The following is a 19,999-nucleotide window of genomic DNA, read 5'->3' as shown; positions in this document are numbered from 1 at the left end:
ATGGTGCCCTGTGACAAGTGGGGTCCCCCAAGGCTCTGTCCTTGGACCTATATTGTTCAACATCTTCATTAATGATGTGGACACTGGAGTCAGAAGCGGACTGGCCAAGTTCGCCAATGACACCAAACTTTGGGGCAAAGCATCCACACCAGGATGACAGGGGGGCGATCCAGGCTGACCTGGACAGGCTCAGCAAATGGGTGGGTGAGAACCTGAAGGTGTTTAACAGTGAAAAATGCTAGGTTCTCCACCTTGGGAGGAAAAACCTGCGGCATCCTTATAGGCTCAGCGGTGCTACACTGGCTAGCACTACAGAAGAAAAAGACTTGGGGGTTATCATTGACCACAAGATGAACATAAGCTTGCAATGTGATGCTGCGCCTAGTAAAGCGACCAAAACGCTGGCTTGCATCCATAGATGCTTCTCAAGCAAATCCTGGGACATCATTCTCCCCTTGTACTCAGCCTTAGTGAGGCCGCAGCTGGAGTACTGCGTCCAGTTTTGGGCTCCACAATTCAAAAAGGATGCGGAGAAGCTTGAGAGAGTACAGAGAAGAGCCACGCGCATGATCAGAGGTCAGGAAAACAGACCTTACGATGACAGGCTGAGAGCCCTGGGGCTCTTTACCCTGGAGAGGCGCAGGCTCAGGGGTGATCTGATGGCCACCTGTAAGTTTATCAGGGGTGACCACCAGTATCTGGGGGAACATTTGTTCACCAGAGCGTCCCAAGGGATGATGAGGTCAAACGGTTATAAACTACTGCAAGACCGTTTCAGGCTGGACATAAGGAAGAATTTCTTTACTCTCTCAGCCCCCAAGGTCTGGAACAGCTTGCCATCGGAGGTGATTCAAGCACCTACATTGAGCACCTTCAAGAGTAAATTGGATGCTTATTTTGCTGGGATCCTATGACCCCAGCTGACTTCCTGCCCTTCGGGCGGGAAAAAAAAAAAAAAAAAAGGTGGTATTTGGGGCCTATACAAGAGCTGGAACCCTTTCAGTCCTGCACCACATGGATAGGCCTCTGCTCTAGCAATGTTGTTTCAGTTAACTGTATTTTCTTCCCTTATATTCCTCACAATCTCGCAGTAGATCATTTTGATCAAACCAAATTGACATTTTGTTCTTAAAGTATGACATACATTAAACTTAGTACTTACTGAGTATTGTTGTGTTTTTGCTAAAAGAGTGAGCAGAGGTGACTATCAGTCCTTGATTCCTAGACAGGGAAAAACCCAGTTTATAGCATTTTGGCTAATGTATGCAGCCAGGAGGAAGGAGACCTGTGAACTTGGCGCCCAGCCTGTTAGGAAATCATTTTTCCAAGCATTAACCTTTCTGCCACTAGAAAGGAGGCACATTACCATCCGCTTGTCCACTGCTAACTTGTATAATCATCTCTATGAATGCTCATGCGTATATATCCAGAAATACAATAAAACATTCTGCCTTAAGAGAGTTTTTGGTTGTTGCAGTTCATATAAGACCATTAGATTTGGCACAAGAGTTGTCAGTTTTCCCCACACCCAATGATTTGTGGATAAAAGAAACAGCCCTTAGAAAGGGAAACTGGCTGTTTTTGCAGAGTTGCAAAGCTGTAAACTGAATTTAGAACAGAGAAAACTCAACTGATACCCCCCACATTTCCAACATTTTCTAAATCGTTTAGCCTGAAGTTCTCCATTGTGGTTAAGGCACTTATTCTGAAGAAAATGGGATTGTTCTTATTTTATGGTTTTGAAAACATTTATCATTAGTCTTGTAGCAAATGTGAAGGTCTAATTCTTTACCTTCAGGGCCAAATTCATCCCATGAAAGCACACCAAGATGCTTTAGCCTACATTGGCATGCATTAGAAACAAGCACAGGTGAACAGTAGCTATAAAGCAAAGCTCAGAATTTGTTTCTAGACACTGATAATCTGTATGATTGTTTTAGGCATGTGGAAGAATATTTTCTTCCCCGCATGATACAGGAGGTTACAGGACAGGTGAGTGGAATGAATAAATGTTTTCCAACTACATTTTAGTATCAACTAGTTCAGAATTTAAACAACAGAAAGTTACGAGGCCAAACTCTGCAGTTGATCACAACAGAATATATTCAGTAGTTTCAGTGGAATTTCCCAGTTACTGTTGGAAGAACATACTTTAGCCTCAAATGTTGACTTAAACGTTAATGTTATTCAGCAAGGTAGGAGCCAGCATTTACCGAACAAAGATTTGCCTGCCAAGAGCTTACAAGTCATATTTGAATTGCACATTATATAAAGATTTTTCTCTGTTTTGATGGTTGATGCAGAAATCAGGCATGTAGCATTTCAAGCCGTAACATGAAATCTCTCTGTCTTGGTCTAAATAGAGAGTTGTGAACTGTTGTCATAACTCCATATTAAGTCGGAGGGTGGCCATTAGCCATAGCAACTTTTGTTTTGTAGGATGTTGAGTAAAGAGAGGTGGGTCTGGAATAAAATCGTGGATCTAAATATAGCTGAAATTCTGAGTAGTTCATAATCTGAACTAGATTTTGTGTTTTAGGTCTAACTAAGTAAAATCATGACACACACACATCTTGTTCTCTATCGCAGGAAACTGTTCCTTTTGGTGATGCAGTGCTGGCTACCAAAGATACCTGCCTAGGGACTGAAATCTGTGAAGAATTGTGGGCACCAAATAGGTAAGACAAAGGGAAAGATGGAAAGTAGGATAAAGCATACCCTAAATCTGCCAAAAGGAGAGCTGCAGAATTTTACCTTCCCAATGACCCTCTTTTCAAATGCAGTTACATTAGCTCAGATGAAATAGTTCAGACTAATTCACCCTTTCTATCTGGCTGATATTTGTAAACAGTCTAATGTAACAGGTTGAATTGGACTCGTTACCTTGAATAACCTAGAGCACAGACTTCTTTATAAGTGTATCACTAACTCTTTACCTTAGGTGCTCTTTGTTTTTAATCATCAACCTGATATTTTTTAAAGGAGTATCATGAATATCAGCTGAATATCATGTGGGGAAAATAAATTTTGTTGCCGGTTATGTACTCTAGAATTATACTTGTTTTTTTGTCTGAAGTTTTTTAATTACTTTAAAAAGATATGTTTTAGATAAAGATAAGTGTTGGACAGCTTCCCTTCTCCAACCAAGATCATCTTACTTTTTGCTTCTCTGTGGGTCTCTCTACATGAGACTTGTAATGTTGAGTAGACTGATTAGTTCCTCAGTAAACATCTTGTGTCAACACATGCAGCCCTGTTAGGCTGCAGGAAACTAAACCCTGCAGCGGTTTAAATTCTGCAGAGTTTTTTGTTTAGAGAAGTGCACATGTGGATGCTGATCTGGCTGATTTGAGGTACAAGGATGATTCAGTGCGGGGGGCTGTCTGCTGCCTAGCCTCTCACTGGAGCACCCTCATGCCCCAGCCAGCCCCTCTGTAGCATATTGAGCCAGGTTGGAGCAGCCCTGGCCTGGCGGGCTGACCTCCTGAGCCCCCTGCCAGCTGGGGCTGCTCCGACCCAGCTCAACATGCTGTGGTCCTGGGCGTACATTCAAATGGTGCATCTGGGAGCAATAAATGTGTAGACGTGCCCATGGTAAGATATTCAGACCTATGAACAGATGATTCCCTTTTAAGAGGATAGCTTTCCATTGCTTGTGGGAAGAAGGTGAGAAAAACCCCTTCTTTCCTCTAGGAAATGGTATCCATCCTGACAACAGAAAAGAAGCAATGCAGGAATACAGAGGCTGTGTTAGCAAATGCTTGCATTGGTTGACCTAACCATGATGTATATTTAAACTGGCAGATTTTTTTGTAGGCAAGGAAAAGTTGCTAGTGTTCGCTAATTTTTAAGTGGTACATGAATAGGAATCTCTGTAAATCACGCTGGAAGTGCCCCCCACAGCAGCTCCTTTAACGTTTTTCATTTTGCTGCTTGGCCCTGGCTCCCCCACTGCTCCTGATTGGTGGAAGGGCCCTGCTGATTGCTAGGGAAGCAAAAATCTTGGCATAGTTAAAACTACCATTTTCAGCAATCAGTAGCAATCGGGCTGGTCAGCAAGGCTCCTCTGCTAAGCAGGGATTTGGGGTGGGGATGGGACAAGCAGCAAAATGAAAAACATTAAAGGACCCATTGTGGGGGCCACTCCTGGTGTGATTCATGGAGATGCCTATACATGAAATATACATTTCATTTGTGACATTGCCTACTAAGTACTGTTCTGCCTTTCATTTGGGCAGCCCCCATATTGAAATGGGACTCGATGGAGTGGAGATTTTCACTAACTCGTCTGGGAGTCATCATGTTCTGCAGAAAGCCTACATCCGGGTTGATTTGGTAAACTCTGCAACAGCAAAGGTATTTCTTCTAAAAGACTAACTTTTATTTCCTCGTTATATGTATCTCGTTTTTCAGAGGAGACTTCTTTGCTCCGACAGGACATATTATCTCCTTGTGGCAGTGGCACTTTTACGTTAAACCTGTTATTAATAAGGGAGAGTTAAAAACCTGATTTTATTTGATCATTGTTAATGTTAAGAGTTCTAAAAAATTGGTGCCTCTCAATCCTCTATATTTAGGACCATTTTATTAAAAAAGAAAACACACTGTAATGGTAAATGGACAAAACCAATCCATTGAAATCATGAAAAGTTGTACCCAGAGGGAAATAACAATAAACTGTAAGCAAGTGCAGGTATGAAGATGGTATATGTATTCTGTACATAGTATAGACTGCTGGTAGCTGTAGTTGCTCTATGTATAATTCCCCATAAGTTCTTATATAAGACCAGTCCTTCTCAATGTGCTCCCCATAATACAGTGGCAGTTCACTACCCAGCTATAATCCACTGAGCAGAAGGTATAGGTTTTCTAGTATATACAGGGTATGTCTACATGAGAGGCTTTACTGCACAGTTAGACTAATTTAAATTAGTAAATTAGGTTAATGCATGGTTTCCTAGTACCAAGAAATACAGATACTAGAGTAAATGCTCAGTAGTGCATGTGTAGACAGCAAATTGCTTCCAGTCAGCCAGACAGCATGGGGTGGATAGGAACCATGCTTGGCATGGGGCTGGCAGGGAGCTGCCCCAGAAGTGGAAGAGCTCCCTCACTCCCCCCAAGCCCAGGCCTGACCCCCATGCTCTCTGCCAGCCCAGGGCACCCAGGGGAGCCTGCATCCCCTCTGGCTGCTGCAGTGGGGTGGAGCAGGAGTAGTTGGAGTAGCTCTGCACTGAACTCTTCCGGTTGGGAGCAAATGTACTCCTGACAGGAGCATGTGTAGAAGCATTCCCAGCCACATATTAATGTGCCTCAAGTTACTGCACAGTAACTTTAATGCTCATTAATTGCACATGTAGACACACGTACAGAAACATAGACAAGCTTCTGTGGCTTCTTTGCCTGTCTCTCAGTTCACATAATCATTTTAACATTCTAACAATAATTATAATTATATCAGTAAGAGAATTTACACCCTGATATGCACTCAAAACTTGCAGTTTTTTTCCTAAAAGATTACTTAATCCTTTTCTTTCTCAGAGTTTTATAACTTGGCAATGGAAGTTTATAACTTGGCAGTGGAGATCAGCAAGGAGATTTTATTTTTCCAAAAGAAAAAAGCATTAGCATTTTTTCATTAAAATTCTGCTTAGTTTAAAAAGAAACAATATATTTAGATATTAGGTCATAATAATGAAAGTTAAAGCAAGCCATTGTATGGTAAACTGAACCATGAGAAGTTATGTGTGTGTGTGTGACTGTCTCCTAATGATTTACCATGCTTTGATTGTGGTTAGTCACAAATGCTTACTTTTTTTTGTCAACAAATCCAAAGTGTAGATCTCTACCACTTGAAGCCAAAAAACTACTCTATATTAGCTGGTAGCAATTGAAGGCTCTTGCTTTCTATATGTATCAGCTGCTAGGGAGGTTATTGTCCGTTTTTGTTTCTGAAGTATCCACAGGGAGCTGAGAGCTGAGTGCTTTTCAAATGACCATTTATTCTGGCTCAAAGTCCAAAAATGGAGAGAGTGGTTGCAGGAATAAAGGGTAGAAAATAGCATTTTGCCATTTTAGCATTTGTTTGTTTTCAAATAGTTATATTTAGGAAACCAACTTCATACATTTTTCTTCTTAGAATGGTGGTATTTATATTTTAGCCAATCAGAAAGGCTGTGATGGTGATCGTTTGTACTATGATGGTTGCGCCATGATTTCTGTGAATGGAGATACTGTTGCTCAAGGATCCCAGTTTTCTCTGGACGATGTGGTAATTCATTTTGAATTAATTATGCTGTAAGATTCCTTTCACTCATTGGTCTCTCATCTGTGCATCACCTTCATTTTCTTATTTTGCTGCAGTTAGCAGGGTTCTGTTTGAATGGAGGCTTTTCAGAAATTTTCCCACTGTAGTCCAGGCTTAATTCCATTGGTGTTAGACAGGCAAGAAGCCCCAGTGTACACCAGGCATGCATGCTTTCACCAGGTTGTGGAAATCTTTTTAGAAACCTGGATGGTACCGTAGTAAAATTGTTCTTGCCCAGTCTACACTGGCACTATTGCCACCGCTGGTAGAGGTACAACATGAGGAGAATTTTTAAGCATCTCCATGCAGACTAGGCCTGCCTGTTTAGAAATTAGTGGGTGCATCTACATGTGAAATCAAGGCAAAGCAATAAACTCTGGAGCAGTTTCAGCCAGGGTCAACTACAACAACTACGTGTGCGCCTGGGACAGCAGCACTTTGAGCTGGGGTGGAGCAGCCCTGGGCTGGCAGGAGGCTCTGGGGGTCAGCATCATGCATTGGAGGGGCTGGCTGGGGCATGAAGGTCAGGCAACAGTCTGGTCCCTGGCTGGCTAGGGTGACCAGGCACAATGTATGCCCAGTGCATTTGATCACTTGTAATGACTTTGCCATAAGATAGTACTATCTCAGACAGTACTATTTTATGGTGGAGTTAATTAGTTTACGGCACCCTAATACCGGCACATGTGTAGACTGTGACACTACTGTGGAGCTAATTTGTCTACTCTGCAGTAAAACACATGTAGACGCACCCAGTATGATTAGGGGGAGGCTCTGTTAACTTATGTGCTTATTGTAAGCAGTTGGATGTAAAAAGGTATAAAGTACAGTGTTTTGCAGCATTGTGAACTTTACCCACCGAGAGATAGCAAGATAGTTTGTAGTTAGCACAGGGCTGTCCAGCTGGCATTTCAGGAGCTGCATGTGGCTTGTGGTGGGGTAAGTTGCAACTCTTGGGCTCCCCTCCACCCCCTGGCTTCTGTGTTCTGCACTTACCCCCCAGGGTCATTGCAGTGCAGCATATATGTGAGCTGCAGCAGGGTGATATGGGTGCATGGTGCAACTGGGGGGAAAGCCATGCAGCCTGGGGGCCTGTGACCCTCACTAGTGCACTGCACAGAGCAGGTGGACCCCAGTAGTGCAGCCTGCTTTGTGTGTGGCCCCTGGTTGCTTACAAGTTGGACAGCCTTAGTTTAGCCCATTTAGTGGACTAAGTCAGTTCCTCTTACTTGAGTCACAGAAGTAATTCTGTTGAAATCACTGGGATTACCCATGTGAGTTTAGTCCCTACGCTGGAAAAGACTGCCTATCTATTTTCTAAACATTTTATATTATATCTTGGGTGGGCTTGGAAAGCCTTTGCATGTCTGTTTGAGGAATATTCATTTAATTTTTAATGGCTTTCCTTAGGAAGTCTTGGTTGCCACGTTGGACTTGGAAGACGTTCGAACTTATAGGGCAGAAATTTCATCTCGTAATCTCCTGGTAAGCATTTTTTTACATAATTATTTACTACTTCAGTTCTCTGATAAATTTCGGTAATCATTCAGCCAAAAAAAATCATTTGATACAAAGAAAGACTAACAAATGCCTGACTTTTACCAAGAATTATTTGCGAACCTGTAATGGATTAAGAGAAGAATGAAATATTAAAACTGATGTCTTCCCATTTTTTTTCCTATTAATAAGGCAAGTAGAGTGAATTCATATCCCAGAGTAAAGGTGAATTTTGCACTGTCATGTTCTGATGAGATATGTGTATCTATAAGCGAGCCAATCCAGTGGAGATATCATAGTCCTGAGGAGGAAATTTGGTAAGTACAAAAAGAATCAGATATACTTAAATTAAAAAAAAAAAGGAGGCTAAAATAGTTCCTTATTGCATGTATAGCCCAAATGGGGCAATACCCAGTCAAAGGAGATAAAGTCAAATTAATATTTAATAAGCAATCTTTACTTATCCTGTAATTGTCTTGGAATATATATTCTGTTTCTTTCAGCCTTGGCCCTGCATGTTGGCTTTGGGACTATTTAAGACGCAGTAAACAGGTAGGAGCTCTTTCTATCTTTGTCTTGCTGTGCCTTAAATAGGACTGTAAACATCAGTCTTTCTAAGTCTGGGAGTTCAGTACTTCCAGGAGGCTTTTTACTGGCATCTTTAGTTCAAGCTTAAAGCACATATCTAAGCTGCTGGCAGATGTTCAGTTAAAGCTATGATGGGATCTAATCTGTGATCCAGGACTTCTGCCATGCTACAGGTTTATGGCAGGAGGCACAATTGTGGGATTGAGGATCAGATCCTAATCATGCCATACTGCTGGTGCAGGGGGAGCCCGGGATCATGATCCTGGGCTGCTTCTGCACTGGCAAGTAGCAAGCCAGTAAGCTGATCAGCACAATTCAGAAGCACGTAGGAGCCCTGGGATCAGCTGCCACTCCCAGCCTCATGGGTGCATCAGGGCCCTTGCCTCCAGTATGCCCCTGAGGCTGGGAGCCCTGATCAGCTGGGAGCCCTGATCAGCTTATCAGGCCTGGTCACACATGCAATGGAAACCAGCCAAAAGTTATAACACATATTTTGTGTAATAACTTTGTGCTTCTTTGCCTGTCTTATCCTGCCATTAATTGCATGAATGTGTGGCTGAGTTACTACCAAAGATGTGATTAATTGGTTAATTGCATTTTAAGTGTAACATCTGCCAGGGGCCTTAGTATTATATTCAGATCACTTTACAAGTGCTCAGCCTGCTTCCTTTGAAATTGGGAGCAGAACTCCTGTTGTCAGAGGGTATCTCTTTCTTTTTGACACAAACTGACATTTCAGTTTTCTACAGGCTCCTTTTTCAAACTAAGCTCTCTACCCCCAGGTAATTAATTGCATCTGCAATATTTAATCATTGATAGTGCAAGAAAATTGTTCCTTTACTACTGAGGCAACCTATAGAGACTATAATTAAAAAGTAGGGGTCAAAAAACATGCCACCAAACAGAGAAAATATTAGAACTGAAGTAAGAGGATTTTGCTCTTATTACCCTTTGCTGAGAAATTACGACACCTTTTACCTTTTTGAAAGCCTTTTAAAATAGGTGGACAAAAGACAAGAGGCACATAGAAGTAGTTTGTTCCCTGAGGTGGTATTTGAAATAGTAGAGGATAACTACAGGCAGTGATCCAGTTAAATATTGCATGGTATCTAGGTTGCAGAATCGTGTTCTTCATCATTAGCTGCTGTTGGCCTCCCCAGCATTGCTAGCCAGTAAGCAAAATGTTTTGAACTGGTACTTTACATGGCTAGTCTGTCCACACTGTTGATGGTTACAACTGTTTAGCTAGGACTGTTTTTCCATATAAGTATTACCAGAGTTCCAGAATGGAGCATTCTGGAGCATTACCAGAATGCACCGGAGTGTACATAATTCGTTTAAGGAAGGGTCTTGGAATTGGATATAAAATGTTGTTGCTGTAGGTAAAATATATTTTTACTGTGGTGCTTTTTTACAACTTTTCCCATTGCTTGCTGCTTAAGGCAGGATTTCTCCTGCCACTTAGCGGTGGAACTGACAGCTCTGCTACAGCCTGCATTGTGTACTCCATGTGTCGTCAGGTTTGCCTTGCAGTAAAGAATGGAAGTAAGTAGGCTTCTGTGAATAACTACTCTTGCTGTAATAGTTAGAGCTAGATTAATGCTAGCTGCATGTTCAGAACATATGATGCAACATAGAGGTTAGATGCTTATATATTAAATTAAGGTCTAACATACACGTATCAAAAGACTTATTGCACCTAATTCCTGTAGGACCCTTAAAAATCCCAGCTAAAATGCAAATCCAAATTTAACCTGGCAGATTTAAATTCATGGTAGTGGTTTGGGCCATGATAGAAATAAAGGTTGGCTGTGAAATTCATGGCTGTAGATTCTGCTTCAGAGTATCCAAAAATTGGGATGTTTGGATCTGATGTTTAGATTATTATGAAAGAGTTTGTTGCCCAAAGTGAAATTCAACCCCAAGGTAGTAATGGATAATTACTTAGTAGTAAGGCAAGAAATCCATGAAAGTTTTAGCTTCTGTATCATTTGTCGTCAGATCAAGGTGTGCTGACTGATGTGCGTAGGATAGTGAATGAAGATACCTACACTCCTGAAGTTCCCCAAGAATTCTGCAGACGTATCTTTACTACATGCTATATGGCTAGTGAGAACTCCTCCCAGGATACACGCAACAGGGCCAAATTTCTGGCTGAACAAATAGGCAGGTATAGAATAAGAAATGCTTGGTTAAGGTTTTGTGTACAGTTTTAGGTTTCCCAAAAGATAAATATGTAAGAGAGATGTGCAGAATGTGGGAAGTAAGTAACCCTAAGGCCTATGTACATATGAATAGTGGCAGGTGGCACATCAGAAACATTGGGGGAAGAATAGGGAAATTAGGAAATAGAAAGCAAAGGGCTTCCCCAGGCTCTCCAAGTCTGAGATCAGATAAGTGGCAGATTTAATGCCTTACTCCTGTGTCCTTGATGTAAATGCTAAAGAACTGAGTGTTTGGTTTCTCTTGCAAGAAAAAGCTAAAATTATGTTTATACCATACTGCTTAGTCATAACACATGCAAGTGAATTGCTTCTGCTTCTGTTTTTCCTCAGCTATCACATAAATCTAAACATAGATGTGGCAGTGAAAGCTGTTGTAGGGATTTTCAGCATTGTGATGGGCAAGTCTCCTCAGTTTCGTGTTTACGGAGGAAGCAGCAGAGAAAATTTGGCATTACAAAATGTGCAGGTGTGTTCCGGGTAGGCTACAAACCCTTCTTGAAATAACACATGGTGATTTAGTGATAGTGGGTTGCAACATTTGCTAATTTCCTTGAGCAACTTGATTGTAAGTACATCCTAATTCTGAAGCATGCTGACTCAGAAGAAACCCAGTGTTACAATGGGTTTCTGCTGTGTTTTCAGAACCTAGCTGGAGTGGATCGGAGAAGAGCTGTAAAAGTAAATTGCTGGTGCATGTTCTGATGCCATTTAGCAAGTGTCCTAGTGCAGAGGCTGCTCTGCCACCAAAGACTCCTCCGCTTCTACATGTGTGCTTTAATGAGCATTAAAGCATCACTTAAAAAACCTTAGGCATTTTTACATGCACTCTGGGATGTGGCACCAGGTGCTTTAATACATTAAAAGCACCCATGCGTTATGTGTATCAGCATCCCCATGCATTCCCACTCTGAAAAAATGGAAGCAGGTTGCTTTGAGTTAAAGCTCATCAAAGGCTTTTTATTTCAGAGCACCCCACTTCCATTTTTTCAGCACAGGGACGCTAATGCACGTGACGCCAAAGGCTGCCAGAGGGTGTCAATTTCCATGCTCCATCAGACGCATTTAATCGATTAATCAAGTCTGCTCTGATGCGCTGGATTTCCAGGGCATTGGAGCAGGCTCCCTGAATGTCTAGGAGCCCCATGCTTTTACTTATTGCACATTAAAATAGGCAAATGCATATTAAGCATCACTTAAAAAGCATGCTCTTTAGTTAATGCAGATTAAGCCAGGCTAATGTGCATTTTCCTAGCATCTCACAGTGGATGTACCATATTTAATGTGCATTAACTAAAGTGCATTAATGCACATGTAGATGTGCCCACTTGTCACCAATAAAGTGCACAGTAGGATGCTTATTATGCCCACGCTTGGGCTTCTCACAAGTCACAACTGAAATGCAATGTGAAAGAGGAAGCTTGTATAGCACTCATCTACATTAGTGTTCTTGGTTTCCAAAAGATCTTGTTAATGTTGCTAATCTTATCTTTTCCCAGGCAATACAAGAAATCATTGATTAATTTAACTTTTATTTCTGTTTGATGAAGGACAAAGTAGTTTGTCTTGTAAGCCTGCCTTGTTTCTCAATTTGCTTTGTAGGCGAGAATAAGAATGGTGCTTGCCTACCTATTTGCTCAGCTGAGTCTTTGGGCCCGTGGAATGCCTGGGGGACTTCTCGTGCTTGGATCAGCCAACGTGGATGAAAGGTAAGCGTAGACTAGAAATCCCTTAATGAGTGAATAGGGAGTGGCATTATATAAGTCTGCCAAATGTCAGTATAATTCAGTGATCCAGGAAAGATAATGATCTAAAAATAAAATGGGAGAACTGGAATCAATGAAAACATATGACTCAAAAGGAACAGGATAATTCTTACGCATTTTCCAGGCGCTTATTAGGAAATTGGGGTTGTAACTAAATAGAAGAGCAGCTGTTCTTTCCTCAATAAAGGTGATCTATACAGTAAATTGGAAGTGAAAAGTAAACAAGTATTTTGTGCGTTTGCAATTAATCTGTTAGGTATCAAACCAGAAACTGTGCAACATGTTTAAAAAATCAGAACTAAGCTTAGTAGCTTTGCACTCCCACATGTTGGATCATCCCAAAGAAAAGGGGAATCTATGGTTGTTGGGGCCTGGGAAGGTAAGATTTTCTTTCTTTCTTGGGTGACTGAGTTAGTATTTAAGTAATTTTTGTGTCAAGATTGGCTTAGATAGACCTTAGATTGGCTAGTGGTGGCACTATGATTAGCTTTACAGTGTGTATATGTTCAAATTGCAAATGAGAGAGGTGGTAGTGAATGGCAGTTGTTTTTTGTGGTACCTGAAGTTCCCAAGTAGAATTAGGGTCCTCTGAGGCTAATCTTGGAAGAAAGATGCAGAGCACTGCAGAGGAATATGTTGTACCTGAAAGACTGTTTAACATCTATCCCAACTATATGGTTGGTTCAACAAAAGATATCACCAAAACAAAAAAAAATCCCTTGCTTTTTGCATACTTCCAGGACTCCAGAGCCTTGTTTCAGTGTCTAGGACTATCTATATTTCCACAGTTGCCTATAATGCTTCTTATTCCATAGCCAGAAGTGTCACAGCTCTAACTGAGCTTCCTATTCTGGACACTTACAAGGCTCCTGTGTTTGGGTCCCATTTTGCAATTCCTATATGCCCTTAAGGGTCCTGCACTGTCTCTTAGTTTGGTTCCTCTGGGCACAGGCTTTTCACCTGCTTCCCCTTTGTGGAATGGGGCCCCACAGCTCTAGTCTTTCAGGAGCAGAGCAGACTCCAGAGCACCCTGTTATAGGGATGCTCAGCCTCCGGCTCGCGGGCCAAAGGTGGCCTACTGAGCCTTGGAATCTAGCTCGTGGAGCTCCCCAAAGGTCAGGAAATTTGGTGGCTAGGGAGCAGTAGCAGTTAATATTGCTACTCCTCCATACTGCCCAAATCCCGAGCCCTGTACCAAGGGTTGAAGCTGGGCCCTGACCTCCCCCCCAGCTAGATCGGGGTTGGGCCATGCCCCCTTCCCCCTTGCAGCTGGTTCAGGGCTGAGCCATGCCCCTTTTTCCCCACTTCTTCCTGTAGGGCCAGGTCATGCCTCCACCCCCTCCATGGCTGGTTCAGGGCAGGACCATGTCCCATCCCCCTGTAGGGCAGGGCTACACCCCATTTCCTCTCACCTGGCCAGGGTCGGGCCATGCCCCCTCCCACTGTGGAGCTGGATGGAGGCTAAGACATGCCTCCCCTTCCACGGAGCCAGGTTGGGGCTGGGCCAAGCCCCCTTCCCTCACATGGCTGGATTGAAGCTGGGCTGCTCCCTTGCCCCACTCTGTGCGCCAGGATGGGGCCCTGTCGTTGTCTGCCTCAGGTGCTGGATTGGGTCAACCAGCTAGATCCAGTCTGTGAAGGGACCGGACACTGCTCATCTGGCCTGCTGGACAAAAAAGTTGAGCACCACTGCCCTAGTAAATTAAGCATACCCTTTTTCTTACAGCTCTAACCTTGTGAGCATTTTGGTTTACAGTTTTTACTTCACTAGGAACATCTAATAGTTCAAGTGCACGACACACAAACTTTGCAAAGGTTCAGACATAATTACTCTGCTTTAGGTAGCACTGGACATAAGCAGAGTTAGGGGAATTACCAATACCATTATTATTATTATTTTAATGATAGGCCATTCTCTGCCTAAGTCTCCTTATTATTCTTGAGTAGTCTTTGACCTTTTGTTAAGAGTCCTCTTTGAGTGTTCAGGGTCCTATTTCTTCTCTGAATCATAGAGTGAGTCAGTCTTTCTGCTGGGGGTAGCTTCCTTCTGCTTTCAGCAAAAGTTTTGTCCCCTTTACCCGATGACCTCTGATCAGCCTCATTGAGAGATCAAAGTTGCTTACTGGATAATCTGTTGCTTAGTTACCAGCCCAGCTGGGTAGAACTAGGTTCTCAGTTTAGCAGCTATCATTATCATATCCTTTGCATGCTCAGTTGTATATGATATGCATAGTAGTCCATTGATCACCTGTTTGCTGTGTCCAGTATTTCTGGCAAGAAATTAACCCCTCAAGATCAGGTAAGGCGCAGAACAAGATTAAATGGGTAATTTTAGTCACTTGTAATATTTAATAAATATAGTGCAGGAATCTCTCTTGTTGTCTCCACCTGGGGTCGGCAGGCTTGTGAGCATCTGAATCACACAGGAAAAGGAACACTTCAGAAAAGCAGGGGCTCAGGGGAGTTCCTTGTGCCAGCCCTACGGCACAGTCAGCAATCATCTTGCTGTCATTGCAGTAAATGCAGCCTTTGAGGGGCTTGTTTGCTTAGTTTTTTTTCTTTTTTCCCATTTCACTTTTATTACCATTGTACTCAGCGCAGCCTCAACAGGAATTCAAGTTTCACCATCTCCTGGCCAGCAAATTAATGGTCTTGGCATAACTCTACCACAAGTGGTCATTAATCTGTTTACTGCTTAATATTTGTATACCTTAGCTGTATAAATACTTACAAAGACATGATAAACCTATTGTTCCCCTTCCTGTTACTGTAGTTGCTTATAAAACTCCTTGTTCTCTCTCAGTCTTCGAGGATACTTGACTAAGTATGATTGCTCCAGTGCCGATCTCAACCCTATTGGTGGAATCAGCAAGACTGACTTGAAAAATTTCCTACAGTGTTGCATTGAAAATTTCCAGCTTACATCACTCAGAAGGTAAGTGGTGAATATTTAGGCCCTGTTCACAGTAGATGACAAAGTGCTAGAATCTGTGCTTCTTCTTCCTCTCATAGCAGCTTTACACCATCTAACTTAGTGGGGGTCAACCTTTTTGGCAGATATGCCACAAATCAGCCCTGCACCTTCCCTGAGTGCCATTTTAGTTCCTTTCCCTGCCCAATCTGCTTCTCTGTATTCTGCTCCCATCTCTCTCCTCTCCCTGCCTGATCTGCTGCTCTGCTTCTTGCTTCCTTCCCGTGATCCTGGCCCAATCTGTTACTTTGCTTTCCGCTTGCTGTCCTATCTGTTGCTGTGCTCCCTGCTCCCTCTCTGATCTGCTGCATGCCACACATGGAGACTGCCTATGCTACTTGTACCTCCCAGGTTGGCCATGCATGATCTAAAACATTGGAGTCCAGGTTCTGATTGATTGAAAACTTTGTCACTGTAATACAGTAAATTAATAATCATAACTTCCTTGTCAGATGCTAGCCAACACGTTTTCCTGGATCACTGTGAACAGATTTTTTTAAGCAACCAGTGACCGGCCAGTGATGTTGACATTGGCAATCTGTACATGTCAAATCTAATTAAATTGAGTCATTAACAAAGTTTTATTCCATGGGTATAATATATATTTTTAAAGACATATGCGTGTTAATATATGTCAAAATAGGTGTGCTATAACTCTTCTAGCAACACTATATTATCTACTCTAATTTTGTTCCACTGGTGGTAGCAATGTTGGGAGCACTATTAGAGACAAGGCTTCTATGACTGTCTGTATTTTTACATAACACCATTAGCCTCAGAAGCTAGTGGACAGAACGTTTCTTAATGATGTTACCAATTGGGGAAGCTGCAGTAGCGGGAAACTCTTGACAAAAACTTACTGTAGGAAAGGCTCTGATCTATTTCAGTATTTGCCTGGACAGGCCTTTGGATGGGACGTAGGCCGGAGGTTTGGGCTACTTTCACAGGAGCAGCAAATGGTCAAAAGCTTCAGTGGCAGACCAGATTGTTGCTGTGACTGCAACCTGAATGCACTATTTTGATAAAAGTATCGTACTCTGTACCGGGAATATGTTGACTTGGGTATCCATCCTACCATAGTAGGTATCCTTGAATTTCCTGTCAAAATAATTTTGCAGTTTTGTGCTGGAAAAGAGTATGAAATGCTTGATTTTTAGCAGGCCGGTCAAGTAATATATTTTTTTTCCTTCAAAGCATTCTGTCAGCTCCACCTACTGCAGAGTTAGAACCCCTGGCAGATGGACAAGTGTCACAAATTGATGAGGTAATGGACAGTGACTTTAATGTGCTCTGGTAAGCCTTATCCCTAAACCCGATTTTTGTTAGAGGTACACTGATATATCGGTCCATATTGTATTGGCATTGATAAAAGAAAAATTGGCAATCAGCTTTTTTTGACTGATGTGGCTCATAATGTCACTGATAATTGCCGCATGCAGCCAGGAATGCAGCCCGGCAGTGTGTAGAGTAGCGTATGGCCAGTAAGTCTGTGTTGGGGGAGGAAGGGGCGTGGGGGAGGGAAGAGGTGTAGGGGTGCAGATTGAGGCCCCCACAGTGAGGGAGGGAGTGGGGCTGGGGCAGGGGCAGGTGCTGCCCAGCTTGGGCGGGGCACAGGATGGAGCTGCGGGCAGCTTGTTTGGGAGGTTCAGAGGAGCAGAGAGGGATGGGAGGCTCCTGCAGCTGTGTGCACCCTGGGGGAGGCATGGGGGGCAGGCTGTGTGCAGGGCAAAGGCAGGCTGCCCGTTATAGGCCCGGGGCTGGAGGCCACGCTGCCTTCTTCCTGGTGGGAGGGGCTGTGGTTGGAGCGGGTGGCAGCGGTGGGAGGGGGAGCTATGGGAGGAGGTTATGGCATATATTTCGGGGAGGCTGTAGCCCCCCTCGTAGACCCACCACCAGTGCTGCCTCTGTTTGCCTTGAGTGCAGCTCCGGTCCAGTCCCCCACCTCTTTGCCCCCAACAAACTTACCAGCCGGATGCTGCTCTCCAAGCTGCCGGGCTGCAAATTGGCAATCAGATCAATATTGGCCAATTATGGCTCATTAATTGTCGGCCATAACTTTCGGCCCAAAAAATCTTTATCCGTGCACCCCTAATTTTTGTTCAATAGTATCACTGTTGTCTTCGCTCCTCTCCAAACCATGTGCATAATATTTTTGTAGGTTCATAAGACACTTCACAAAACAGGTCTGTAAACATGAGGTATCTCCAACATAACTATTTTTTTTTGATACTCCTCTCAAGTCACTTGAAAGGAGCCTGTACTATATTTTAGGGGGGTAGATGATATCTGAAAAGTCATGCAAGATGGGCCATCCAAAATGGTGTTGCTTTAAAGTTAACAGTCGCTTTTGAAGTATTGGTTCATTTCTTCATTCTCTTTATTACACAGTGAAATGTAAATGTACTGTCCAAGCTAACAACACATTTTTCTCAGAATTTCTGAATTTCTGTTACAGGGACCTTCTGTTAAATGGAGACTGATATTCCACTTAGAGTTCTTTGATTAACTGGATTAGTGTAGTCTCCTATAAAATCATTCATTCTGAATTGTATCTTCTGCATTTTCAGTGACCTTGTATGTGTGTGATTTTTAGATGGATATGGGGATGACGTATGCTGAACTCTCAATCTATGGCAAATTAAGAAAGGTAGCAAAGGCTGGACCATACAGTATGTTTTGCAAGCTGATTAATATGTGGAAGGAGATCTGTAGTCCAAGAGAGGTAAAACTAATATATATATGTATCTCCTTTTTTAAAATAAATTCTTTCATCAATAGACCTGCAAAGAGCAGCTTAATCATTGTTTAGAATGTCTTTGCCTCAATAACTTCTGTCTGTCAGACCAAGAGAGACTGCCAAAAAAAGCTGGTATCCCTATAGTGGACTTTCTATAGATTGAATCTGGCTGTGTTGCAATTTGTTAGATCAACAGCGAGGGGCTCTGAAAGGACCTATTTTTAAATCTGCACATTCAGGGTCATACTCATCACTTGGATATTTGTATCAGTTCCCATTGAAGCCAGTGGGCATGGCAGCTCTATATTTTAGGAGTAAAAGGGACTCTTGCTGTGCAAATTTACCTTTTTAACTGCTTTAAAAGTGGAGGGGGAAGTTGCTGCTCAGGACTGCATTTCAGTTGTTGAGATGTAGTTTTTATATCTGCATGATCCTGTAGTGATGCAAGTAAGCAAAGTTACCGTAACTTTAAACCAGAATGAAATTGGGTTGAAACTGCAACGCTTTTGCTACACTTGTATCACTACAGTAGTGGCATCTAATCTTCTGGCCTCATGGACCAGACTAGTGGTGTGGGATTGGTTCACAGGCTGGATCCCGCAGGGTTGATGCCTGGATTCAGCCATGTGCTAACCTGACCTGTCACACTGGCTCATGTTTTTTGGCCCATGGGGATCCCCACAGGTCCAGAAATTTGGCAGCAGCAGGGGAGTGGCAGTTAACACTGCCACCAGTGCCATGACACCAAATTTCTAGACCTTTGGAGAGCCCTGCAAGCTGGATGACTCTGTTTTGCAGGCCACGTCTGGCCTGCAGCTTGGTGTTGAGCATCCTTTGACTACAGAATCATGCAGAAATAACAGTTTATTGGTATCATTTGATGCAGCTGTCACATGTCTATACTCTTGACTATATTAGTATCAGAATAGTACAAATCTTTGTTTCATTGTGACATTATTTTGCTATTCTGCTATGTTAAATATACCATAGCTGCATCTGTTGTCAGTAATATATGTTAGTATGTATGTAAAAATTTGGGTCTATGACACCAAAACACATCTGTCTCCAGAACAGAGTGCTCATTTGGATTTTATTTCTGAGAAATTCCAACTGACTTGAAACTGTATCTTTTGTACACCAGGTGGCATCAAAGGTTAAGCATTTTTTTAGGATGTATTCAGTTAATAGACATAAAATGACCACCCTCACCCCTGCCTATCATGCTGAAAACTACAGTCCAGATGACAACCGGTTTGATCTGAGACCTTTTCTTTATAATTCTGCGTGGACTTGGCAGTTCAGATGTATAGATAAACAGGTAAGCACGGTTCATTTCTTCCTTTGGCTTATTTTTAAGGCTTTTGTGATGGAACAAACCCAAGTTGAATGCATCTAGATAGGGAGAGGTTACTGATGATCTAAACAACCTTTTTAGGCTCAAGGTAGCCCCTCCTTTGAGTCAAGGCATCACTCAGAAAATATCAGCTCTTAGTTTTCATTTATTTTTTGATTAAGGAAAAATAATATGGCAATTTTTCTATTGCAAAGAACTCAAAAAGACCAGAACAGGTCAGATTTTTTTTAACGTTGGATTCTTATTTGAAATCATTGCATTTATCTTGTGAATTAACTGTGCACATCTAACAGTGCTAACATTGCATGGCATCCCACAGCACCCTGAAAGGATCTCAAGGCACTTCCAGGCTGCTGCAGCACTCTGATTGAGAATCATTGATTTAATCCCTTTGGGGGGTACTAGAACATGAATAGGTGAAAATATATCAATTTTAGAGGGGGAAAAAGGACTTTTACTGTTCATCCTCTGTTCTGTAGGATCTATTTTGGTGTCTGCTTTTATCCTTTGACAGGTGGAAGCCAAGATGTGTTAACTTAAGGTTTCATTTACAGAAA

General features: G+C 42.5%; 1 protein-coding gene across 7 annotated transcripts in view; it reads left to right on the top strand.

Annotated features, from left to right (window-relative positions):
* Window positions 1-19,999, top strand: part of NADSYN1 (NAD synthetase 1) — a 32,189-nt gene that overhangs the window by 7,698 nt on the left and 4,492 nt on the right. For 5 of the 7 annotated variants that reach the window (XM_025198672.1, XM_006014689.3, XM_025198717.1 and 2 more), the window contains 15 exons: window positions 1,941-1,992; window positions 2,590-2,678; window positions 4,239-4,356; window positions 6,140-6,271; window positions 7,718-7,792; window positions 7,997-8,121; window positions 8,308-8,356; window positions 9,835-9,937; window positions 10,394-10,562; window positions 10,948-11,083; window positions 12,217-12,323; window positions 15,184-15,315; window positions 16,546-16,615; window positions 17,945-18,073; window positions 19,230-19,406. In XM_025198672.1, the coding sequence (XP_025054457.1) occupies window positions 1,941-1,992; window positions 2,590-2,678; window positions 4,239-4,356; window positions 6,140-6,271; window positions 7,718-7,792; window positions 7,997-8,121; window positions 8,308-8,356; window positions 9,835-9,937; window positions 10,394-10,562; window positions 10,948-11,083; window positions 12,217-12,323; window positions 15,184-15,315; window positions 16,546-16,615; window positions 17,945-18,073; window positions 19,230-19,406 (1,663 nt within the window). Of the gene's footprint in view, window positions 1-1,940; window positions 1,993-2,589; window positions 2,679-4,238; window positions 4,357-6,139; window positions 6,272-7,717; window positions 7,793-7,996; window positions 8,122-8,307; window positions 8,357-9,834; window positions 9,938-10,393; window positions 10,563-10,947; window positions 11,084-12,216; window positions 12,324-15,183; window positions 15,316-16,545; window positions 16,645-17,944; window positions 18,074-19,229; window positions 19,407-19,999 lie in introns of those variants that run through there. The other 2 variants (XM_025198847.1, XM_025198796.1) reach the window with 2 other exon arrangements.

This window comes from Alligator sinensis, unplaced genomic scaffold, assembly GCF_000455745.1.
Source record: "Alligator sinensis unplaced genomic scaffold, ASM45574v1 scaffold442_1, whole genome shotgun sequence".
Taxonomy (NCBI): Eukaryota; Metazoa; Chordata; order Crocodylia; family Alligatoridae; genus Alligator; species Alligator sinensis.
Note: the sequence above shows the minus strand (reverse complement) of the source record. Positions and strands in the feature narration are given on the sequence as shown.